The sequence below is a fragment of the Gymnoscopelus microlampas genome (assembly GCF_963454915.1).
Source record: "Gymnoscopelus microlampas genome assembly, chromosome: 11".
NCBI lineage: Eukaryota > Metazoa > Chordata > Actinopteri > Myctophiformes > Myctophidae > Gymnoscopelus > Gymnoscopelus microlampas.
The window spans coordinates 31,328,715-31,354,648 of NC_139948.1; the positions used below are offsets into that span (position 1 = coordinate 31,328,715).

Below are 25,934 nucleotides of genomic sequence, written 5' to 3' on the forward strand. Positions count from 1 at the left end.
TAGTGTTTAAATTAAAATGTATTTCAATTGCATTGCACACAAACAAATTCTCTGGCGAAATACTTTTATTTACAAAAGTTTATACAATTTTATAAAATAGTGCACTGTCTATTGGCACATCCATGAGACAGGCTTTTTCAAGAGTTTCACATAATGTTCCCTACTCCATCAAAACAGGCACATTTTGCAAGTGTAGCACCTTCAACAGGGAAGGTTAAGCACATGGTAGAAACTGTAATGGACACTAAATCTTTAGAAAAAAAGAAAATACCCTTAACCAGGGAGCCAGCCCCTTTATTCAAAATGTATTTAAATAGAAAAATAATCAATAGGCCTAAGCAAAGTATCTCATAGCCCAAAACAGCCCATAATATTCCCCCTCTCAATTTGCCTTTGATTTCATTACAAAACATGTAGTAAACGTTTCACACAATTTAGTGCAATTAGCAATCTGAATCACACAGCCATATTATGTCCATTGTGAAATTCTACAGAATGATTCCTTCATCATCATAATATAATATAAAATCCTACTCTTCCATTTAGGAATAATTATGCTGTGCAATAGGGACATCTAGTGGTAATGATCGGTCATATCAGTAAAAAAATAAAAATAAAGAAACCATAAAATTAAATTAAATAACAATCTCTTTATTCTTGACATGAGTGGTGGGGGAGTCTCTTTGGTGGCTGTTAGGAATGCTTCAGCTCTCGACCAAAAATTATAATAAAAATCCCTGCCATTACTGAGATCAGATTTTGTATTTCTCCTTTAGAAAGCACCCGATCTACAATGGAAAGACAGTTTCAAGTGACCGTCATATTCAGCTTTTCTGCAATCCTCCCCTTTCCAGGTCGCTGGATGTTCAGTTTTTCTTGTCTTCTCCTTGTATGAAGTAGGGGTTCTCATGGCCTTGGACCAAATAGGAGTAACGAGAGGGATTTTTGCCTTTGAAGGTCCTCATTCCCTCTGGATTCAGATCATATGACCCTGACTGAAATTTCACAGGAGGCATTGAAAATATTAGTGTCTTTGAGAAATAAAAGACTTCAGACACACACACACACACACACACACACACACACACACACACACACACACACACACACACACACACACACACACACACACACACACACACACACACACCCACACACACACACACACACACAAATGTTTCAAATGTATAAAAATCCTTTGAAAATAGCAGATCTACAAGCTCACAACGCGTCGCTTTGGAACTCGTTGTGAGCTTGTAGATCGGCTATTTTCAAATTGCCAAAAAGTATATAATAGGTCTGAAGTGGCTTTGTGATAATAATCAAACTCTACAAAGTAACTAGTAAACTGAAGTTCTCAAATAATTGTAGTGGAGAGAAAAGTACAATATTTGCCTCTGAGATGTAGTGGAGTAGAAGTAAAAGTATTGCAAATTGGAAATACTCTTAAGTACAGTACTTTGAGTAAATGTAATTAGTTACTTTCCACCACTGACACACACGCACGCGCACATACAAAAATACACACACGCAAGCGTGCACACACCCACAAACAGTCAAGCCCTCACAGAAGCAACACAGACACAACCATGGCCACACATACACACAAGTAATGCAAGAGTCACATATCAGTCACAAATGTGCAGTGATCAAGGTACAACTATTCTTCAACTTTAGCGACAGCTAGAGTTGCTAGATTTTTCATTATGAGGAAAGCACACTGCTTTCCACACCCATCAGAAACTCCCATCACAGTATCCACAAAGTCCCAGAGGCTACCACTAGCCCATAGACATACACCACCATTATTCTCAGCATGGCCTCTATGAATTATTAGCACGGGGAACAGTGTGCCGCAATCAGAATCTAAAAGCAAAGCAGTGCCTTACCTTGCTCCATCCTTGTGGTGCGTGAAACCCCTAAAGCAACACATGGGGAGTCAGGCAAAGCAGGGAGCATTATGGGGTGAGCTACATTTTACCCAACAAACACTGTGGGTAATCTGGAGTCGCATGCATGTGAGTGATGATTTAATATCAAAGCATTTATTGCCTGTGTCCGACAGAATAACAGTTAGGATGATATTGCAGTTATGGGTTAGAAAGCAGAAGCAATCTGTGTGCAGTTGGTGGGGGTGACAATGCACAGGCTAAAGGCCTTGTACAGTGTTGTTAGTGGATAAACAACACTGTACAAAGCTATGATTCCATCAGAGATTGTGGTGGTGTATTCAATAGCAAACAGAGAAACATGTAAGGCACTGGTTCTCCCCCTTTTAATTTCAAGGACCCCGTGTTTGATATGCATTATAAGGCCACGGAACCCCTTTTGAAACAATATTTTTTTAAATATCCCATCTTTGGCGAAAATGTCACTGTTATTTAACTCAGAGAGTGTATAAATGAAACCAAATGCATCCTCACTGGTCCATTCGGTTCCATTTGTACACTGTCAGAGGTATAGGCCCATAAGGGTCCATTTGTTTCATGGGAACCCCCTGGAATCTCCTCAAGGACCGTGGGGAGTCCCCAGACCCCACGTTGAAAACCAGTGATGCAAGGTAACTCACCAGTCCATTGGAATTGTTCTTTTTGTCCACCAGGGCATGTGTGCTACCTCCTTCCCTCATCTCAATAGAGGGAGACGGGTCCCAGTTAGGGTTAGTGGTAGCCCGTGGGATGGGGGTGATGCCTTGGACCGGCCAGGGGCGATTGAACTCATCCACTGAGTATGGGCTGTTGTCAATTGTTTTTTCATCATCCGTGCACCTCCGGCTAAAATGCACACAGCAGAGGTTGTGAAATATTACCTCACACTCAAGTCGAGTCGATTTATAAAGGCACTTTGTTATTTCACTTCACTTTTATACGCTATAAAATAATACAGACAGTGAACATTTGAATAATTAAACTGTATTTACGGGTTAAAGGTTTTATACAGCAATAGGAGCAGAGTAATTTAACAAATGTGATAACAAAGGGGTTTTGAAGTGGTTTCTCTTACATGCAGCAGTACAGGAGCATGGCCAAGAACAGGAGAAGCATAATTCCACCCAAGGTACAGGAAATGACCACCACTGCCAGCAGAGCCGCTATAGAAATACAGACACAGGATCAGTCTTTTGATCAAAAAAGTATTACTACTACTACTACAATGTCCCTTAAGCAGTGGTTCTCAAACCTTTTGATTTCAATAACCCCCATAACTCAGTGTACAAATGGAACCGAATGGACCTGTGAGGGTCCATTTGGTTTCATTTTACAGACCTGTATTGTCCATTTAGATCCCCCTCAAGGAACCCTGAGGGTCCCTGGACCCCTCTTTGAGAACCACTATTCTAAAGGCTTGACAACAAACCACTGAACAGTTTGAACAGTTTGAACCTGTGAAGAAACTTACAGTCATTGCAGTTGAGCCCAGCATAGCCGAATGAGCATCTGAAACAGGGAAAAGGCAATTCAAGTGATACAATCACTGATATAAACTTAAACATAATAGGTAACCCCACCACTAACTAAACAACAATAGCAGAAGAGACATGTTTTTATTCTCTAGTATGGAGGTCATTGACCCAGACTCAGGATGAACACTAGACACCACATACATAATAATTGTATGTATTTGATGTATTGTTCTTTAATGAGGTAAGACATTTTTAAAAATCCATATTTTCCATCGACAAATCAAACTCTTTAGAATGTACATCAATATAACCTCATTTATATATTTACAACAATCCCAGATAGGACATTTTGAACACAAAGACATTCATGTTTAGGACCTAATATAATGTTTTTTTCTTCTTTTTTGTAGGACCTAATATAAATGTACATCAGCTAATAGATCCTGGTGATGTGTAACGCAGTTCAACCTGCAGTACACATGGGGGAGACATTTACACAGTAAAATCATCAGTATTCATTTATCCAATTGTAACTTTTGAGTGTACAAACCAAATGGACCCATAAGGGTCTCATTGCGTTCATTTAACACCAAGGATTTTGCTGTGTATTTCTAAGTGCCCCAAGAATCAGATCGACATGAAAAGTCTCCAGAATGTGTGGTGTACTCACGGTTGGCACGTGCCTCCCACTGCCTGCTGACCGCTTGGACAAGCTACAAAAACAGATGGGGAAGTATCATGACTTACTGAAACAAAACAATCTGTGCAAATAGACTGGGTTGAGGATGTTGATTCCAACTATTGTACAGCTAGAGGCAATAGATGGAGAAGTATGCCTGGCTACACACAACAGGAACAGAAGAATAATGAGAACTTATTATTGTGTGATGTAAGAGTAACCATGACTGTAACTAAATAGTGCATAGAAATACTTTCTGTTGTCTTGAAAAACAACAGTATTCCCTGCATGTGTGTGTGTGTGTGTGTGTGTGTGTGTGTGTGTGTGTGTGTGTGTGTGTGTGTGTGTGTGTGTGTGTGTGTGTGTGTGTGTGTGTGTGTGTGTGTGTGTGTGTGTGTGTGTGTGTGTGTGTGTGTGTGTGTGTGTGTGTGCAGCTACTGTAAAAGACTTCTTCTTTAGAAGCTCCCTATAACCGCTCTTCTAGGTCAGAGCCAATCCAGCCCACTAATGATCGGGACTGCAATTCTTCCACTTGTTTCCAGGGAAACAACCCCTTTGCAAAGGAATACATTAAAGAGATATATGAACCAAGGGTCAAAGGTCAGCATGGAGAAATGTCTGGAGCACTTGACCTTGTCTGAGTCTCTCTACCCCTCTCTCTCTCTCTCTCTCTCTCTCTCTCTCTCTCTCTCTCTCTCTCTCTCTCTCTCTCTCTCTCTCTCTCTCTCTCTCTCTCTCTCTCTCTCTCTCTCTGTATCTCTGCCTCTCTCAGTTGTTTCATTTCATTGTTTCAGTGACAATGAAAATATTCCCTGAGTGATACTGTACTTTTGCTAGTGTGTTCTCTAAATGGGGTCCAGGTACCCTCCGGATTATTTTGGGGGGTTTCAAATGGACCCTTACAGTTCTGTAAGGGTCCATTTCTGAGAGTGTGCAATGGAAACAAATGGACCCAGAGTTGTGAGGGTCCTTGAAATAAAAAAAAGTTTGAGCACTACAGCTATTATCACACTGAAGTTCTCACCTCGGCAGCTCCTGTTTGAGTAGAGTCCGTTTGAGATGTAGCCTTGTTTACAGGAACAGATGACCAGGCCATCCTTCACAGAACAAGTTGTAGTGCTGAGCTCACAGGGTTCTGGATTCTGATTACACAAGTCAGTCCCTGAGAGTAAACATAGGGAACAGAGATAGAATGAAATACACTGCTTCAAATCAAGTATTTAAATGTATTAAGTTCATCATTAAATATCTTTAAAAATAAGAATCCTGTACGTGACGGTTTTATAATCTTTTTCATGTAAGAATAAAAGAAGTCCGCACAACAGCTGCTGCTGCGAAGTTTAAAGTGCAAACTCACAACGTTTCGACTATCAAGTGTTCTTCCTGGACAATTAGCTATGAACGTTGGTGGAAACGTTGTGAGTTTGCAAAAATGCACATTCAACTTATTCGGAGCAGCAGCTGTTGTGTGGACTTCTTTTATTCTTACATGTTTTACATGTCTTAATTTTTTTTGTCCTTGTTACATATTTGTGTTCATATGTAAGGTCTATTTATTTTATTATTCAATTTTGCCTTGCTATGCACTGACATGCATTCATCCAGTTCAGATCCTGCTTTGGAGGAGACCTGTCTGCCATCAATTGGTTAGGCACATTCAGACCTGCAGGACATGCTTGCGACTGATTGGTTAGGCACCTTCAGATCTGCTGGACCTATCGCAGAAGAAGGCCTCCTATTTAAGAATTGTCTGCAGCTATGTACATTGGAGGTGTGTTAGACGCTGTCCGCGGAGATAGTGCTCAGGGGGTGTTTGGTCTGAACGTTGGTTGAGACTGCTAGTAATGAAGTTAAAATGAGGAGTTTCAGGGCAGCCTTTGGTTGACTGATTGGCTACTGCCTAGCAGGTTTGACTCAGGTTGACTCACCCACCACACCCTGTTGTGGTTTTTGTTTGGAGCCACCGGTGCCAGCTTCTTGTAACGGCAACTTTTGATGTAGATTAGAGTAGTCAGATTAGATCTATTGTACTTTTCATTTGGTGTTGGTTAGGTTAGGTAGAGGTTAGAATAGGTTCAGTTTGGTTTGATGGTTCATTGCTTTGCGCCGGGGCTTATTGCCTGTTAAGTTCTTAAAATTCCTGTATTCAATTCATAGAATGTAAAATAATCGAAAACTAACAAGAAAACAAAAAAGGAACGATCAATAAAAACAAAACTCCCCTTTCCAACCCGTATGTGACAAACCTTTATTCCCTAGATAGACCACAGGATTGTAACAGTCCTGCACCAGCAACTATATGGATTTGCATAACAATGCCTTTTGAAATACTTCATCATTTTGTCACCCAAGGACTTAAATAACTTAGGACGGCTACATACCTTAACACTTCAATAGTTGAATTATTCAAATGTTCACTGTCAGTTGTACATGCATCATGTGGCCCACACGGTAGTACACATTCTTTTTTACCACTTATTCGGCTGCCATGTTAAATGGTCAGATGTGTGGGCCGCAAGCATTTTTAGAGCTATACTTTGAAGTTCCTATTTATCACAATGATTTTCTTGTTCTTGTTTTTAAAGAAAACATAACATGTTTTTTTGTTTTGTGTTTTGCTAATTATTTGGGGGGCAGCTATTAATATCTCACAGCCCACTAATATTACAAGTGGGCCTCTGCGGTAGCACATGCACGCACAATAGTGTTTAATTCATACGCACCATCAAACGTTGCACCAGTCAACAAATCTTCTTCGCCAGTTGCGCTTCCTATGGCATTTTTAATGGCCTGATCAACCAATGTTTCATTGGTGCTGGACACTTCAAACACATTATTCACTGTTGCTAGTACACTGCCTTGTCTGAAAGATAAAGAACCACGCACAAAGTCACAAACTGAAATTATAATTATAATAATGATAATGATTGCAGAAGAAAGGGAAGATGCTTACAGCAGCTGTAAAACGTCAGTCCTGACATATCCCGGTTGCTTTTGAAAGACAGCTCTGAGCTATAAAATGAAGTACATTTTAAGTTTTCAGAGAGAGAGAGAGAGAGAGAGAGAGAGAGAGAGAGAGAGAGAGAGAGAGAGAGAGAGAGAGAGAGAGAGAGAGAGAGAGAGAGAGAGAGAGAGAGAGAGAGAGAGAGAGAGAGAGAGAGAGAGAGAGAGAGAGAGAGAGAGAGAGAGAGAGAGAGAGAGAGTGTGTACTATACTATATTCTGTATGTATGTATATGTACTGTATATATGTGAGTGCACAGTATCTATACTGTATAGGTGTACATGTATATTATGTGCTGTACAAATGGTATGTTTTGTGAGTGTACAGTACGACGTACCGTTTCTGAGATCCGAGCCGCAGTGCTCCGAAATATCGCTGAAGACCTGTTTCTCATTCCATCGGTAAAGTTCAATTTCTCAATATGTAGCTGGCCCGGGAACACTTGACCTGAGAAGAAAAAGAGGAATAACATCTGCATCATTCAGATCATCAACATGATCATTATCATCACTATAGCGCATGACATCTTGCATCACATGCTTAAACATGGAAAACCCCTTACCTTGTGTGCAGCGGCCATTTAACAGGTAGCTACCAGCCAGACACTGACAAGTGTTATTAAGACAGATACTTTCAGCAGGACATAAGTTGGAGGATGAACACACTGGTGAGAGAAAAACAACACATCATACATCCGCTCACTCGACGCAGATCTTTCGTCGTCCTTTTCCCGTTATTCTTACAGTATGTGGGACCCATGTATACCTATGATTGATGGGGGTGCTGTGGTGGAGACTGTCGGCTGAATGGTCGGGGTTGAATGTGTTGGAATGATGTTGGTAGAGGTAGCAGCAGTGTGATCAGTCACTATAGTAGGAAAGAAAATAGATCAAAATCAGTCTAGGTAATAAACACAAAACACAATCAACAATGATACCCCCAGTATGGCTACTGTACTATATATATATATATATATATATATATATATATATATTTATATATACATATATATTCTTTCTTTTTTTTTCTTTTTTTTTATCCCTCGATTTTGTAACCCTTTTTTTCACCCGGTGCCAATTTGCTAAGTGATCCTGGGCACTACACTCCCCCCACCAGCCTAAGGAGGCCAGGGCCGAGCTCATGCCTCCTTCAATGCATGAGAGCCAACTGACCTTCTTGTCACCTGACAGGGGGGATTTTCCCTGGTTGGACGTAGCGCGTGGAAGGAACACGTTATTCCAACCAGTTCCCTTCCCCTCCATCAGGCGCCCCGGCTGACCAGGGGGAGGCAGTATAGTGACCAGGATTACTACATGTTTTTGTGAGGGTATTAACTACCCTAGGAGACACGGGGAGAACATGCAAAATCCACACAGAGTAGGCCCTTTCGCCAACCCCACCTAGGGTATGGGCGCTGATGACGCGGAGGAGAAGACACGCCACTCTGTACTATATATTACAAGATCTTCTACGCATTTCCCCCATGTTTAATAGTGTTCCTCTCTCTGTCAGTGACAGTAACTTGTTCAGAAGCCTACCTCTGGTGGTTGCTGGCAAGGGACTAAGGGTGGTGGTATTTCCAGGGGGAACTACGGTGCTAATGACTGAGGAGGTGTTAGTAGGAACCGAGTTGGAGGTGGAGGTACGTGGAGAGGATGTGGATCCGGCTATGGGTGCAGTCGTCTCTGTTCTATTAGCTGTGGTGGCGGAGGCAGTGGGAAAAGTATTGGAGGTGGTGGAGGCGCTAGTGGTAGCATTGGTATGTTCTGGGGTTATTGTTGTCATTACTGTCGCAAAGGTTGTGCGTGTGGCATTCCCTTGGGTCACTGTATTTGTGGTTGCTGCATCAGAAGTAACATTATTTAGAGTCGATGTATGTGGCTCCATTGTGCTTCTCTGTGGGTTAGTTGTGTTAGTTGGGTTTGTTTCTATACTGTGTGTGGGTGTGGTATTATTAGCTGTGCTGGTCTCACTCGTTGTGGATGTTGAGTTTGACTCTGGGTTTTCAGTGGTGGTGTGGTTACTCTCCACAGGACTGGTCGACATTTCAGGTCCACTGGTGGTGAAGTTACTTTCCACAGTGGACATTTCAGGTCCACTGGTGGTCGAGTTACTTTCCACAGTGGACATTTCAGGTCCACTGGTGGTAAAGTTACTTTCCACAGTGGACATTTCAGGTCCACTGGTGGTGAAATTACTCTCCACAGACCTGGTCGACATTTCAGGTCCACTGGTGGTGTAGTTACTCTCCACAGTGGACATTTCAGGTCCACTGGTGGTGAAATTACTCTCCACAGACCTGGTCGACATTTCAGGTCCACTGGTGGTGGAGTTACTCTCCACAGTGGACATTTCAGGTCCACTGGTGGTGGAGTTACTCTCCACAGTGGACATTTCAGGTCCACTGGTGGTGGAGTTACTTTCCACAGTGGACATTTCAGGTCCACTGGTGGTGGAGTTACTTTCCACAGTGGGCATTTCAGGTCCACTGGTGGTGGAGTTACTTTCCACAGTGGGCATTTCAGGTCCACTGGTGGTGGAGTTACTTTCCACAGTGGACATTTCAGGTCCACTGGTGGTGGAGTTACTTTCCACAGAATGTCCACTGGTGGTGGAGTTACTTTCCACAGAACTGGTCGACATTTCAGGTCCACTGGTGGTGGAGTTACTTTCCACAGAATGTCCACTGGTGGTGGAGTTAATCTCCACAGAATGTCCACTGGTGGTGGAGTTACTCTCCACAGAATGTCCACTGGTGGTGGAGTTACTTTCCACAGACCTAGTAGAACTTTCAGATCCACTGGTGGTGTAGTTACTCTTTCTAGATGGGCTGGTGGTAGACTTCTCAGATCCAGTGGTGGTGGAGTTACTATCCACAGGCATTGTACTGCTAGGCTTGTCAGGTCCACTGGTAGTAGAGTTACTATCCACAGACATTGTGCTGCTAGGCTTGTCAGGTCCACTGGTAGTAGAGTTACTATCCACAGGCATTGTACTGCTAGGCTTGTCAGGTCCACTGGTAGTAGAGTTACTATCCACAGGCATTGTACTGCTAGGCTTGTCAGGTCCACTGGTAGTAGAGTTACTATCCACAGACATTGTACTGCTAGGCTTGTCAGTTCCACTGGTAGTAGAGTTACTATCCACAGGCATTGTACTGCTAGGCTTGTCAGGTCCACTGGTAGTAGAGTTACTATCCACAGACATTGTACTGCTAGGCTTGTCAGGTCCACTGGTAGTAGAGATACTATCCACAGGCATTGTACTGCTAGACCTGTCAGGTCCACTGGTAGTAGAGTTGCTATCCACAGGTGTCATAGTTGTGGCCATTCCTGCAAAAATAAAGAAATACATATGAAAGCGACCAAAGCGATTGTCCTTTTCGCCAAGCAGTGTCTGCCAGTGGTTATAATACATTGAATGCATGTAGGCCTATACATGTTTTAGTTTTTCATATTAAGTGTAAATGATGGGCCTTTAACCACTTAAACCCTCACTTCTTAGTAAAACCCTGAGTTATCATCGAGGTGTTCATGTTATCATTGAGGTGTTAATCATTGAGGAGACTGACTTCTTTCCATGACTTTGACTTTGTTCATGCCTTTTTTCCCGTCTACACCAAATCGCTTCGACAGAAATAGCCGATCTACAAGCTCACCAAATGTTCCACCCAGCATATGCTTAGGTTCTAGTGGTTAAGGCAGGAGATTACATTGTATCAATGTCTTGAGACATTGATACATAAAATAACTTTCTACCACAGTCATGTAAAACAATACCCTTGGGGAAGTTCACTCAAAATACAAAAGTAAACATATTCTTCCTTTTACACAGAATGCTATCAATCCATTGATAATGACTTTGCATGTTTACCTCAAAAGTATAAGGAAGTCATGAGAAAACAAAGACTAATATCATATTATGCAAAATATTCAGGCAATATCCAAGCAACCAGCCTGACAGAGTGTATGCCTTCTGTGAATAATTGGCCATATCGCTTGGCAACCAAAACATATTTACAAATGAAAATCCACAAGCGTAACACACCTGGCATTGGATATTGTCCTTCTGTGTGTAAATTTAAACACATATTTTACTCTCTCAAGAGTTAAATTAACACTCTTTGCTGTGTACATGCACTCTTGTTTGAGGACTTGCGTACACGCACACACGCACACATGCACAAACGCACACGCACACACACACACACTCTCTCTCTCTCACACACACACACACACACACACACACACACACACACACACACACACACACACACACACACACACACACACACACACACACACACACACACACACACACACACACACACACACACACACACACACACACACACATGTGTTGGGGAAGCAATCAAAACAGGAAGTGGTGAAAAATTCCAGGTGATATGTGTATTGGTTAGAATAAATAGTTGTGCTCACATCATACTGTTTAAACTCACCATTATTAGTGGTGGGAGAGTTTGTTTTAAAATGGATATAAAGGCAATAGATAATAGACAATATTAGTTAATTAATAGAGACCCCTAAAATGAACAAAAACTAAACAAAACACAGAGATCTGGCTGATCTCGCTGCTGACAATACAATACTGTAAACTCAGTTTGGAAGATCACATCTCTATCATTCACACTTTCCAATGTACAAAACGGGCTGAATGTTAGAAAAAACGTCATGCAGGGGGCCTAGGCCTGTACATACTGTACATTCTGTTAGTACATTCTGAAAGCACAATTAACCTGCTTGTACAAGAAATGCAACATACTGGACATTGGTAAGAATCCTGGTCCTTAAGACAGTGTTAATAGCTATATGAAAATGCCCGTCCGGGAAATCTGATAACAAATGTAATGAATAACAGAGAGGACTTATTTGCTTCAGTGAAACTGGGCAGCCAGTCATGGTTCCCATATTGTAGATTGTACAGTGCGTGTTCAATTGGATCTATAATAAAGCTCGGACTGCTATGCCAAACCAGTGTCAACTGTCAACACTAGGAGAGAGCTGAATGCCGAGGGAGAAGGCAGTGATAGCAGCATGCAGTTTTCTGAAAAAAGTGTATTACTATATCAGTGATGCTCAAATCTTTTCATGTCAAGGACCCCCAAAATGATATGTATTTAGCCGCCGACCCACCATTTCGAAATATTTTGTTCCAGGGACCCCCAGAAGCAAAGATTTGAGTTAAAAATGTTCGCTTTAAAAGAATATATATATTCAAAGATTTGCACAAATTGTCACGACAAAAATAACAGATAGCAGATCTACAAGCTTGTAGATGAACTTGTATATCTGCTCTTTTTGAATATCCAAAGTATAAAATAATGTTTTTTAGCTCAAATCTAAAATGACTTAATCCTATGACATAAAATGAATCCTAAGACTTTACACAAATAGTCATTCCTGTTATTCGTAGTCTAACTGTGAAATATTGTTCAACTGCTATGTTGATTAATGACATAGACAACACAATATATTATAACTCTATGAGACAGCACCACAAAAGAAAACTTGGGAATGCTGACATAAAAGATAGCAGCAATACATTCAAAATATTACCAACTAATCAAAAAAAAAGCCCTATAAATGAACTATTACAATCCTCTGCACAAACAGTCAATTTCTCCACTCGCCTGGAAAGGTTACAGGAGGCAAGGGAGAGCCTATCAGTTGGGGGAGTTATAGTACACAAACTTAATATATCGCAACTGTCAGCACTACCACAATGATGGAAAACTAATCTGAAAGTAGTCTGTGCATGAGCGTGCGTGCATGAGTGTGTGTGTGCGTGCGCGCAGGTGAGTTCATGCATATCATATATGTGTGCTGACATTTTACAGGTTCCCTAAATTCTGTGCGTAATGGGGGTTTTGACAAACAATTGATGTTCCTTTTAGAGGAGCACTAGTGATTTTCCCTGAAAGTTCTTCCTTGCATTCAAAAACAGACATGTGTGCGTGCGTGCGTGCGTGCGTGCGTGCGTGCGTGCGTGCGTGCGTGCGTGCTCAATTGCGTGTATAACACAGTGGTTCTCCGTACTCTGCCATTTTCATAATCATGTTTACTTCCCACCATAAACAGAAACAAAGTTTCCATGCAACTGTAATCAAAAGGTCAGCTCAGAATACAGAACTTAGGCAGTTTCTACAGTATATGAATTTACAATGTAGATATTTTCATAGCATACTGTAGCTAGTTTTATGTCCACCTTTATGAGTCAACAACAGCCAACACAATGGTTTTATTTACATGAACGCAGCATGCGATTGCCGGGACATTTTGCACACACATTCCCACTAGGCCGAGGAAGATGGTCCTACCAGCAGGCTGATTTTTGCTAAACACATCTTTTTAACAAATTGCCTCAAATCATGAACGCAGCGTCCAATTACTGTGAAAGGCAGAGGAAGAAATGGCATACTTTTCACATTGGCCTATTATAGCGCCACCAGGAGGCCACAATAACCTACCTGACCTGGCGGAGACCTGTGCTCCGAGAAGTACTTTTTCTAGTATTATATTATATTTAGGGCTGGGACTTTAACTGATTAACTTAGATTAATTAATTACAGAAAATTAACGCGATTAAAAAAAATTATCGCATTTTAATCGCGCTTAGTTTATGCACCACAGAACCTCTCACTGGACGAGTTTCAGGTGTACCGAACATACCAGTGCACCAACCAACAGCCAACACACCCCAGTGCACGCAATGGGACAAGAAGCCGATGAGACTGCTTTGCTTGGCCCAGTGGATGGGAAATTTAGATAAAAAAAACTCTCTGATGGAAGCGTGGATAAAAACACGGTTGTGTGCAGAACTATTTTTTGTTGCTTAAACTTATGAAATTCACTCATTGATTCACTCATATACCAAAATCTGTTTTAACTGAAAAGAAATTGCTTCTCAGGTCAAATATTGATATGCGATTAAACATGCGATTAATTTAGATGAATTAATTACAAAGCCTCTAATTAATTAGATTAATTTTTTGAATCGAGTCCCAGCCCTAATTATATATTACATTACAGAATGGCTGTTTTTGAATGCAAGGAAGAACTTCCAGGGAAAATCACTAGTGCTCCTCTAAAAGGGTCAAAACCAACATTACGCACATCACAAAGAATTTAGGGAACCTGTATAATGTCAGCACACACATACAGTATGATGAATGCATGAACTCAGTATGATGAATGATGAGTGCATGAACTCACCTGCACACACACACATGCACACACATACACGCCTGCACGCACGCTCATGCACAGACTACTTTCAGATAGGTTTTCCATCATTGTGTGTATGACACACGAAGCAATAAGCCTTGACGATCATATATGAATAGATTGGGAGCGTGGTAGTAATTAAGCGCACGCCCAGTGTGTTGCAGGCCTAACAGGGAGCTCTCTCTGAGGATTTAGCCCCTCAGCCGGATAATCCCCAGCAGACACAAAAGGGATGACGGCTGGGTCAGACGAGGTCACCTGTGGGTCTCAGGCCACCAACAAACACACATTGAAGAGGCTTGTGTGTGGATCAGGATGTCCGGTTTACCCCACCCGAAACACGTCCTGGTTCCTTTCAATCATAATGCGCGCTAACCAGCATTCTTTCGTGCACTTTCAAGTTCCGTGCATTTCAATGGGGTCCCGCAGGCTGCTACACGGTACACCTCTACCCGTGTGCCTTAATTCCCCCTGCCACCCCCCACCCCCCCCCCAATGGTGCAAAGTGGGAGTGCATCTGTTGCCACGGGAGACACCTGCTACCGGCTGTAAGAGATTTGACCCCCCTTTAAATCGCTAACACTGAGAGAGAGAGAGAGAGAGAGAGAGAGAGAGAGAGAGAGAGAGAGAGAGAGAGAGAGAGAGAGAGAGAGAGAGAGAGAGAGAGACTATTATGAGTATTACTATTATGATTATTATGGATTATGAAGATAAGAAAAATTATACAAAATGTATTACTGGAATGTAACCAAAATAAAAAATTGCAAAGTGAAGTGAAAGTGACAGACAGACAGACAGACAGACAGACAGACAGACAGACAGACAGACAGAAGAGGTGGTAGAGAGAGAGAGAGCTGGAATCGTATTTCATCACAGCATTGTACTACAGGGGCTGGCTTTTCTTTGGACACAATAGCATTCCTGTGAAGTAGGCTACAACTACATGAACTAACTGACTGTCATGTGCAGAATGACCTTGGTACCCCCCCCCCCCCCCCTCCCTAAATCCTAAAAGTCTATATTGATGACACACTTCAGGTAGATTGGCTGCTCCAGGTTCGCAGGAGGAACCTGGAACACTACAGGAAAGCTACAGAAACACACGCACATATGCATTCACATACAGTGGTGGACAGTAACGGAGTAAAAGTACGTGAGTACTGTACTTAAGTACAGATTCTGAGGATCTGTACTTCACTTGAGTATTAGATTGTTTTGATTCTTATTACTTATCAAAACAAGTACTATAAGATACTATAAGATTACTTAGTTTACATTATTAAAAATACATGAAAAAAGTTATCAAAAAAACACGGCCCCCTCGCGTATTAGGAGGGCAGGGTGAGTCACCAGAACCAAGGACGGGTGTTAAAAATAGAGTTTGAAGTTATAATGGGTTTGTATAGGAGGGGGGGGGGGCTGATAAAATGAATATCAAATATCTAAATACTGAATCAAGCAACTTAAAAACGGTCTGGGGGGCTCACAAAGCCTGAGTAGACGATAAAATGACCCAAAGTTTTTTTAAAGTGAAATATCCCTTTAACTACTGAGGCTGTAGCGATTTTTTTTGTGTTCTAATAAACTGTCCCATTTGTTTTTTTAAATGTCCCATATCTGTCATCTTGATATACTACCCACCAATATACAGTACAATAATATACTCCATCAGTGTGTCAAAAGTTCTAGCATCTGAAATCTAAAGTTTAAGTGGTCGCATGGTATATACGTCACGGACGCATCCCTTGAGGTTTTCAATACCCAGATACGTTTGTGTCTCTCATGTATCATTTTTATAGGCTATTTATTTTGGACAATTATCCAAAAAGCATCTTGCAAGACTATTTGTATATTAATACTATCCTGGAGAATACACTAAATAGTTGAAAATGTCGGGATATGTCACTCCTCCATTTAGTTGGGTTATTTCCCCAACTTACAGTACATTAAGGAAAGTTAATACAACAGCAGTAAACCCACACGTTTTCATTTTTCACGTGCGTGCGTGCGTGTGTGCGTGTGTGCGTGTGTGTGTGTGCGTGCGACTACTCTTGCCGGTGTCCATGTTTGTTGATATAAAGTTATAAATATCATACGTTTTTTTGTCACTATATTTGTATCCTAGGAACAGTGAGCAGCTGTTGGTTGTAGCGGATCGGGGAGCAGTTAGGGGTTTAAGTGTCTTGCTCAGTTTGACCTGTGACACATTGTTGAGGCCTGGAATCGAACCTGGGACCTTTGCCTTCCCAGGCGTGCTCTCTAACGATTCATCGATGGCCGCCCCAGGTTGCCATGGTTACCCGATGTGTCCAATCACAGTACGTTGAGGCCGGTCTGGTGTCACAGGGAACTACATTTTTGGGGAAATTATGTCATATTTCACATAACTCACATAACTTGAGACGTCACTGTTTGGGACAGTTCTAGACAGCTGGAGAAGACACTCAAGACGGAGAAAAAGCTCAGTGATGCTGAGATGAGGAGGATCCAGCAATATGCGGTGGATGTAACTCTAGATCCTGATACAGCACACTGTGAACTTATCCTGTCTGAGGATGGAAAACAAGTGAGTCATGGAAACGTATGGAACAATCTCCCAGACAACACAGAGAGATTTTCTGCCATGTATGTTGTCTTAGGAAAACAACGTTTCTACTCAGGACAGTTTTACTATGAAGTTCAGGTTATAAGGAAATATTCCTGGTTTCTAGGAGTGGCCAGAGAGTCCATCAACAGGAAGGGATACACCTATCCGAGTCCCAAAACTGGTTACTGGACTATGGGGTTGATGAATGGATATGAGTACGAGGCTCGCCCTTATGTTCTCCTCCCTGTAAGAGAGAAGGTCCAGAAAGTGGGAGTGTTTGTGGATTATGAGGAGGGTCTGGTCTCCTTTTATGATGTGGAGACCAGAGTTCAACGCTACTCTTTCACTGGCTGCACCTTCACTGAGAGACTCTACCCATACTTCTGTCCACGTTCGTACCGCATGGGTTCAAACTCTGTTCCTCTGATCATCTCTCCTGTCAATCACAATGATTGACAGGATTAATCCTTACATTTACAATAGAATGTGTAAATTACACAGTACTAGACCATACCCGTCGGGGGATATCAGCACCCAAAGTATATGCAGTTTGGGTTATGCACTGTGCACAGATAGTATATCAGGGATGGAAAGTGACTGTTGGTACCTGCAACAGTTGCAACAGACACGCGCGCGCGTCCCGTCACCGCGTCCCCACACAAACACACATGGCCGGACGTACCCGCAGTCGCGCGCGTCCCGTCGCGGCGTCCTGGACCCACAGTGAACACACACACGCGAACCCCCCACCCACACACACACACACACACACAGACACGGCCGGATGGACCCGCACGTGAGCGCGTCGCTTAAGCACGTTCTCTGTGTGTGCTTGTGGCAGACGGCAACAGTGTAACACAGTGGGTCTATGGGTTGGACGCATGTGCAGTTTGATCATTCATCCCATAGGTCGCGGGGCCATCCCACAGCTGGGGAGGCGTAACCATGGCGACATTCTTTTACATAAAAACGCTAATAAACAGCTGACATTTGGGGAAAACGAAAAACAGGCTCCGCTGTTCCGTGCACATGGTAATGGTCAATGGATGTGTGCAAATTCAGATCAATTGCTCCAGCCACTGAGGATGAGATTTTGGCCTCACCACCCTCACACCACCCTCACAGAGCTTTGTCGAATTATAGGAGGATAATTGTAACTCTTAACAAGCCTGCTTATCTGCAGCAGTTAGGGCTTCAGTGCCTTGCTCAATGACGCTTCATCCAGTTCAAAACACTGGTGACAACCTAAAAGGCAGTAAAGGTCAACCTCCTGACCTTCAGGACATGATCCACCCATACACCCCTTCACAAACACTTTGCATCAGATATCAGTTTTTTCACCAAGTTCGTTAGTGACATTGATCATCAATCAGGGTTCTGATACTGTTTGATTGTAATAGGATTCATAAATGTGTGGGCGGGCTGGGACCTATTTCTTTTGATCACATGTTGAGGAGCCTCTATAGAGCACTCCAAAAAGCTCATTTCTATGTTTTTATAGGTGTTTCTGCAGGCTTTGCATAACATACTGTAGTGTTTCTACAAGCACATCAGTGCAGGTGGTTTCAGAGAGTTACTTCTCTGAAACAAGTTACAAGGTCCTATAAATTCATTGTGAAAACATTACAGCAATTCATTGATATAAAAATTAAGAAATTAACTTCTACTTTTACTTTTACTTGTAGTTTAAGTATTTTTAAAAGCATATACTTTTGAATACTTAAGTATATTTGAAAGCAATGACTTTTGTACTCTTACTTGAGTAACATTTTGACTGAGCTACTTGACCAGGAGTATCTGTACTTTTACTCAAGTACTGGGGTCGAGTACTTCGTCCACCACTGTTCACGTACGTATAAACATGTGGTTTCTTGGAGTTGCCATGAAACAATTCCACTTTATGAGGTTAGGGATTATTAGGGAAGAGAATTCCAGAAATAGTCCATTATCACATCTAGCAGCAGTGAAGGGAATGACAGGCCTGATTAAAGAAGGCACACACAGCACGAGACCAACTGACAGGTTGCCACAAATAACAGAGTCAGGAAGAGCCCCAGGCCAGAAAGCAGGATCTCATTAGTATAGTATATGGTCATCTGGAGCACTAACCTATGGATGTCTGTACCGCAGGCAGTTTGTGTCTATATGTGTCGCACAGCACCAGCAAAGCTATTCATGTGCACTGGTGTAAAGTAACTAAGTACATTTACTCAAGTACTGTACAGTTTTGATGTATTTTTTTGACTTTACTGGAGTATTTCAAATTGTCAGTACTTTTACTTCTACCCCACTACATCTCAGAGGCAAATGTTATACTTTTACTCCACTACAATTATTTGAAAACTTTAGTTACTAGTTACTTTGTAGATTTTGATTATTACAACAAAACCAATCTGGGAACCCATCGTCAAATAAAAAGGAAAAACAGCACCCTCTGCTGCTTTTCACTTTTGCATTTGACTCTGGGGGGGGCATTAAGTGGCCCCATGCTCACTGGAAACCGGGGTTTGGACATGCCTTCAGCCCTCTACTTCCGGTGGTGCGCCTATGTTTTCATTCGCACTAACAATATTTCTCCACGGAACACTAACACCATTTCTCCTAAAGAACATGGATCGTTTTGGTTATAAGCCCACTTGTTTCTATGATGAAAGAACAAGTTAAAATGTGAATATCTTTCCGTGTTTTTTTCGGCTTCGAGGACGCTAATGTTAAATGAGTTTCGGTTTGTTTTCAGTGGGAAGCGAGCGCACAGACAGTAAATTCCGGCCACTACATTTGATTGGATAAAGCGCGGCCTGCTTCCTGATCTGAAGGCCCGCCCACTTGTAGCCAATGTGCATAGGTTATCAACACGGCTCCCGACAGATTCAAGCACAGCTCTGAATTTGTTCTTGAGAGATTACTACAAAACAAACACTAACCAACCCTTTATACTTCAGCCCTATACACTCAAGCTCACCATGGGTCTCGATGCGATGTATTGTGAGCTTGTAGATCTGCTATTTTTATACATTTGAAAACTTGTGAAACTGGACATTCTGCATATTGAGTACTTTCTACTTTTGGTACTATAAGTACATTTTGACTTTTACTTGTAACAGAGTATTTCTAATAGAGCTGGGACTCGATAAAAAAAAATCTAATTAATTAGGCTTTGTAATTAATGAATCGAAATGAATCGTTTAATGTTTAATCACATATTAATATTTGACCTAAGTAGCAATTTCTTTTCAGTTAAAACTGATTTTGGTATATGAGTGAATCAATGAGTGCAATGTGCATCAATCAATAAATTTAAGCAACAAAATATAGTAGTTTTTTTTTTCAAGGTGGTACTAAACAAACAGACCAACAGATCAGTGCAAGTTTTACTATAAAGTGCAGCAATTTTAGGAATACATTCAGAGATTCAGGTCCACGCTTCCGTCAAAGAGTTTTTTAAATCAAAATTTCCCATCCACTGGGCCAAACCAGTCTGATCGGCTTCTTCTCCCATTGGGTGCATCCACACATGTACGTCAAGTTGTCGTACGGAAGTCGGAAGTCCCATCCACTCCCATGTAAAAAAAAAACAGAATGGTACTTCCGGTTTTAAAACCTGTGTGGATGCACCCATTGCGTGCACTGGGGTTTGTTGTCTGTTGGTTGGTGCACCGGTATGATCGGTACGCCTGAAACTCGTCCGTGGTGCAAAAACTAAGCACGATTGATTTTCAGGTTATTTTTCTGTAATTAATTGATCAAAATGAATCAGTTAAAGTCCCAGCCCTAATTTCTACATTGCAGTATTGATACTTTTACTTAAGTAAAAAAGTTGAGTACTTTTTCCACCACTGTTCACGTGTCACAAATGATGCAGTGTGAAGCCTGAAATGCTCATCAAAAGAGATCATGTACTGTATGTGGCATGTACCATTATGAAACTACAGAATGCTCTAATTAATAGACATGGTCCAGGCTCCAAAGCATGCTAATCAGAGTGGACATTTCTCACATGCTGCTTTATGACCTCTTGATATTTCCAGGCAGCCATCTCTACGTTCCAATCTTGCGGTATGCATGCCTGAGTAGGCACAACAAGCACAGCAAGCATACATACACGTTTATGTGTACTTTCCTAGTGGGGATGTCAAACACAATTGTTACTGGTACAGCCTAACCCTAATCCTATAACTCTGACCATAACCCCCTATACCTAACCAAAAAGACTAACCTTAATCTCTCTCACCCTAACTTTACTGGGGGTTTTCTCTCTCATCTCTACAGAATCTCACTATCTTGAAGGTCAATCCAGGTGAAACAACGTAATCATTGATGCTATTCTAGAGGGCTGACAGTGAAAAATGGGCTGACACTGACTGAGCAGAAATGCAGGATATTTCATATTGTATTATTTAAGTCGCTGCAACTTACTAGTGTCATGTCCAGGGGATGTACTTGTACGTTAAGCTGCCTCACACTAAGGAAACAGGAGACATAATGGGCCTGGACCACAAGGCTACTTATTTACTTAGACACAATAAAACTTCTGGGTGTAACTATTGATAGCTCACATGTTGGTCTAATAAACAATATTGTCATATTGTCATAAAGACTATGAAGTGTTCTACTTTTCTAATAAACAATATTGTCATAAAGACTATGAAGTGTTCTACTTTTCTAATAAACAATATTGTCATAAAGACTATGAAGTGTTCTACTTTCATCACTACTTCCCTGAATAATTCTAAAACATCTGTTATCATCTTCAAGGCCGGAAGGTTTTTTGCCCCTCTTGCACCCCATGGAGCGTACCTTTCTAGTTCATTCTTTGGTCTGTCTCACCTAAAATATTGCCCTTTAATCTGGTCATCAGAATCAAAATCATCCTCATTGTCACATCACAGGTTTACAGTACAGGTGTAAAACAGTGGGTGAAATTTGTTTTCATCAACCCCAATTTCCCAAATGCTCAAAACAAACTGGCTGTTCATAGACCACGCGTTAATCATATGCATGAACACCTGGCATGGCTGATGTTTGAACAGAATGCCTTTATGTCTCCTAATGCCTCTGCAGAACATCAACAGCTTGCTCACAAGTTATGGCTTCTGAACCTTTTTTCCTTACTGTGCTATTGGTCAGTGGTACTCTTTATCTAGAATTATTTGCCCAAAGATATCATATCTACTGTCAATAACAAGTTAAATAAATAAAAAAACATCCCAATAAATATCTTGCCAAATAACAGGACAAGCAAATAAGTTTTCATTTTACCATTTTGCTGTATAGTAACATCACCCTGTTCAGTGTTTCAGGTCAACAAGCCTATTTAGCGGACAAATTCGTCATGAAGGTGTTTTTACAGCTAACATATAAAATTGTATACTAGGTGGGCAGGTAATGTAAAAATAAAAAATAATAATACATTATGTTTATTAAAGGATCCCCATTAGAGACACATGAATGAGCCCATAGTCTTCCTGGGGATCTAGATAATACATTATCCAGCCCTAAGTGTTGGGTAATGTAGGTAAAGTAAGAGCTAAGTAAAGTAAATAAGATTATTATCTTCTTTTTTCTTTTTAGTAAAAATGTTTTCTCTTTTTCACAAATACATCCTAAGTAGTGTGACTACAAGAACAGTGCCTTTTCACATTCTATTTTCTGTATTTCAAGGAGCAGTTTTACAGTTCCATTGTTCAAGTTATTTAATAAATAAGCCTGAATGCTAGTGGTGAGTGAACATTCCTGGGGGATGATTGCATGATTATGCAGCCATGTCAAGGTCAGCATGCTGGAATATGAAACTGGAATACCAAAGTCACTTCAAACTGTTTTTATGGATGCATGTGCATGGGGAGTTTCTTTTGGGCTGAAGGTTAATGAGATTCCCTTGTCTACAAAGATTGCAACTCTGAATTTATACTCTATTTAACAATGTGCATATCAACAAATACAACTGACCAGAGAGCATCATTTTAATACTAAAATATATTTGCATCTCAGTCTCCTCCATGCCGACAGACACATCTGCAAGCAGCTACTGTGCACAGAGCTCATCTGGTCCAGGGATGTGGCTCTTTCCTGCTGTTTGCAAGAAGAGCTGACATGCATATAGATAGACACGTGTGACACATAAGTCACACAGTCTCACACACACACACACACAGTCTCACACACACACACACACACACAGTCTCACACACACACACACACACACACACACACACACACACACACACACACACACACACACACACACACACACACACACACACACACACACACACACACACACACACACACACACACACGCTTACAGTAGACTCACCCAACCAGCATTTAGTGGAAGAAGTGGGGCAACAGCCACCATATCACAATGGGTATAGCAAATGGGAACACAAAAAACTTCCCCTCCCACATACCTCACAAAAGCTGATCTTATATCAGGTCCCAATCTCTTTTCTTCTAAGGTATTCCTGATAATCCTATCTAAGATCTCTGTTCCCGTATTCCTTACTCATCTGACTTCCGTCAGCCTCCAATTTCAGTCCTCAAAACTAGCTGAATGCACATCAGTGCACAGCAAAGAATTTACTCTGCGTGTAAAGAAGGACCTGTGAGGTTCAAGTTTAACACTTTTGGTATTGAGAGTCCACTTCTCTGTTTCCCTATCAGAGCAAACAGAGCTGCTATAACCCTCAGGTAACAGATGGTTCCCTGGAGCAGACCTTGCTCGCACTGCCTCTCCACATATCATATCCTATTAAAGCTCCGCCGGCACATGGATTCCAATTACAGGGTGAGATTTACTGCCCCGGAGTAGGCCTAATCCAGCAGGGTACAACAAGGAAAAAAGGACAGGGGTGATGGGAAAATACAGCCACAGAAACACACAGGAAAGTGCTTAAGTAAAAATAATGAATAAACAAATAAATGCAGCAACAAATTAAAAGTGTGAACCTGTTAAGTACTGGAGGTAAGAGTGTGAAATGAAACAATAATTATTGTGACGCTTATAGATTTGCCAAAAACAACCTCCACAGAAGGTCAATTTGTAATATTACAACGAAACAAGTGGAAGGGGAGCTGGGTGATGACAAGGATGAACAATTTAATAATCAGGTGCTTTTCAGCAGGAAGTTTCCACTCTCTGCTTATTACATAGATTAATAAGAACGAGGTGAAAATCTGCATCCACTACAAAGCCCAGTGTGGTTGGGTACGTTAGCGTGCTTGACTCCGGCTTGACTTTTGTGTTCTCTATCAACTCCCCTGTATAGTCTTGGGATGCATGCGTCATAACCAGCATTACATGACCTAATGATGACTAGCTCCCAAAATATGACATAGGGAGGACATATGAAGACAGGAAACAGACACATTGGCACGCTCTCTTCCCCTCTGACTCCCCTCTTATAGGGGCCACATGCAAATGCATGTGTGGCGCCAGACACAGGAGTGTACGATCGCAAGCCCCAGGAGATCCTTTCATCTGCACCTCTTTACTGCTGCCTATGGACACACTCAGTCATGCCCCATGCTAGAGCCTCCTTCAACCCCTCTTTAGCTCTCTCTTTCTCTCGCAGACTCTCTCCATCTCAAGAGCCCTTAAAACACATGACAGGAGGGACCCATAAAAATGAGCGGTGGGCAACACTGACGGCAACCAGAAAGACCCACCCTGGCACATGGCTGTGTCCCGTTAACACCAGTAACCTTTGACTCCCGGCCCTTTCCACATCCGTGGGCTTTAAAACAGAAAGATGGGGGTTTCAAAGCAGATTTAAATGAGAGACTGTGATGACCAATAGATTTACAATAGACATCACAGTGTCTATTCAGCGGGCTCATCAAAATCCATCAGGAAACTTCACCACGCTGTTGAAGGCTCCATGATGCTAGAATAAACTTTATCGGAGTAGGCTAGGCTATGTTGCACTTAACACCACTTAATCCCTATACACTGAATTGTCATCACATTGCTGTCTGCGGGAGTTTTTTCAATGTTTATAGGGAAGCTACAGTAGGGTTATAGTGGTCAAGGAGGCCCGGTGCTGTTTGCCTGGTGTCCTGTCCATGACAGCTGTCCACCCCCATAGCACTGAGTCACAGTGGAGGAGCAGTGAGTCAGTCTTAAAAGTCTTAAGTCTGCTATGCTTTCTTTTTTTCTTTTTTTTTAAAGAAATGTGATAACAATGAGGGGATTTTTGTTTTCTTGAAACTATGCAGAAATCAAATAGACACCTTTCCTTTGATAGGCTTTTTAATATGTTACTCAGTAACATATTAAAAATTACACATTACAGTAACAGTTACTGTAATGCTGTCAGAATCTTTAAATCACTCAATAGATGCACTTCTCAACTGTCTACAACAGTGGATCTCAAAGTGGATTCCAGGGACTCTCTGGGTTCCTTTAGGTAGTTCTAAATTACCCTTACAAGTATGTAACTCTGACAGTCTACAAATGGAACCAAATGGACCACTGTCAGAGTTAAAGAACCATTGGTCTACAAAACAGACAACGACTAGCCTAAAACCTACACACACACAATCAAATTTGATTTCAAGCGTTGGACTAAAATATCCTCTCTTTTTTTTTTTTACTTTCACATTAAGAATACATTCGAAAAGTTTTTAAACACGACTCACCTCTAGCAAACGTACACAAGAGAACGCCAAGAACCACACGAGCCAGTAACATTTTTCTTTAAGGCTTTTGTGCGAATGCTGGGAAGTGACGGTGTCCGCTTTACTGCCGTTGTAACGGTCTTGGCAGAGAGAGAGAGAGAGAGAGAGAGAGAGAGATAGAGAGAGAGAGACGCACTTGGCCGCGCGGTGCGTGTCTCAGCCACAGGTAGCTACAGTAGGTCAGTCTGAGCCTCAGCCTCTGGTCTGAGCGCTTAGAGGCTCTCAGAGCATTACATGCTCAAGCCCCTCCCTCCTCTCATGGGCTGGGTGACCAGCGATCACCGTCCGTGATTCTTCCTTATTATCTTCTTCGTCATTGTAAAGCCCTCCGCCTCCAGC

At 41.7% G+C, this 25,934-nt stretch overlaps 1 protein-coding gene across 2 annotated transcripts; it reads right to left on the reverse strand.

The window, feature by feature from the left end:
- On the reverse strand, nucleotides 1–25,781 carry LOC311055205 (uncharacterized protein). 2 transcript variants are annotated; one of them, XM_084071321.1, is made up of 14 exons: nucleotides 25,557–25,781; nucleotides 8,624–10,417; nucleotides 7,851–7,952; nucleotides 7,648–7,749; nucleotides 7,423–7,532; nucleotides 7,036–7,094; nucleotides 6,806–6,945; nucleotides 5,107–5,244; nucleotides 4,074–4,116; nucleotides 3,400–3,437; nucleotides 3,004–3,091; nucleotides 2,570–2,774; nucleotides 1,890–1,919; nucleotides 1–995 (listed from the first exon to the last, which is right to left on the reverse strand). In XM_084071321.1, the coding sequence occupies exons 1-14, from the start codon at nucleotides 25,606–25,608 to the stop codon at nucleotides 867–869; spliced, it is 3,030 nt and encodes a 1,009-aa protein (XP_083927447.1). In that variant the 5' UTR covers nucleotides 25,609–25,781; the 3' UTR covers nucleotides 1–866. The 2 variants fall into 2 exon arrangements, with proteins under 2 accessions (XP_083927447.1, XP_083927448.1); XM_084071322.1 differs by lacking the exon at nucleotides 1,890–1,919.
- Nucleotides 25,782–25,934: the final 153 nt, after the last annotated feature.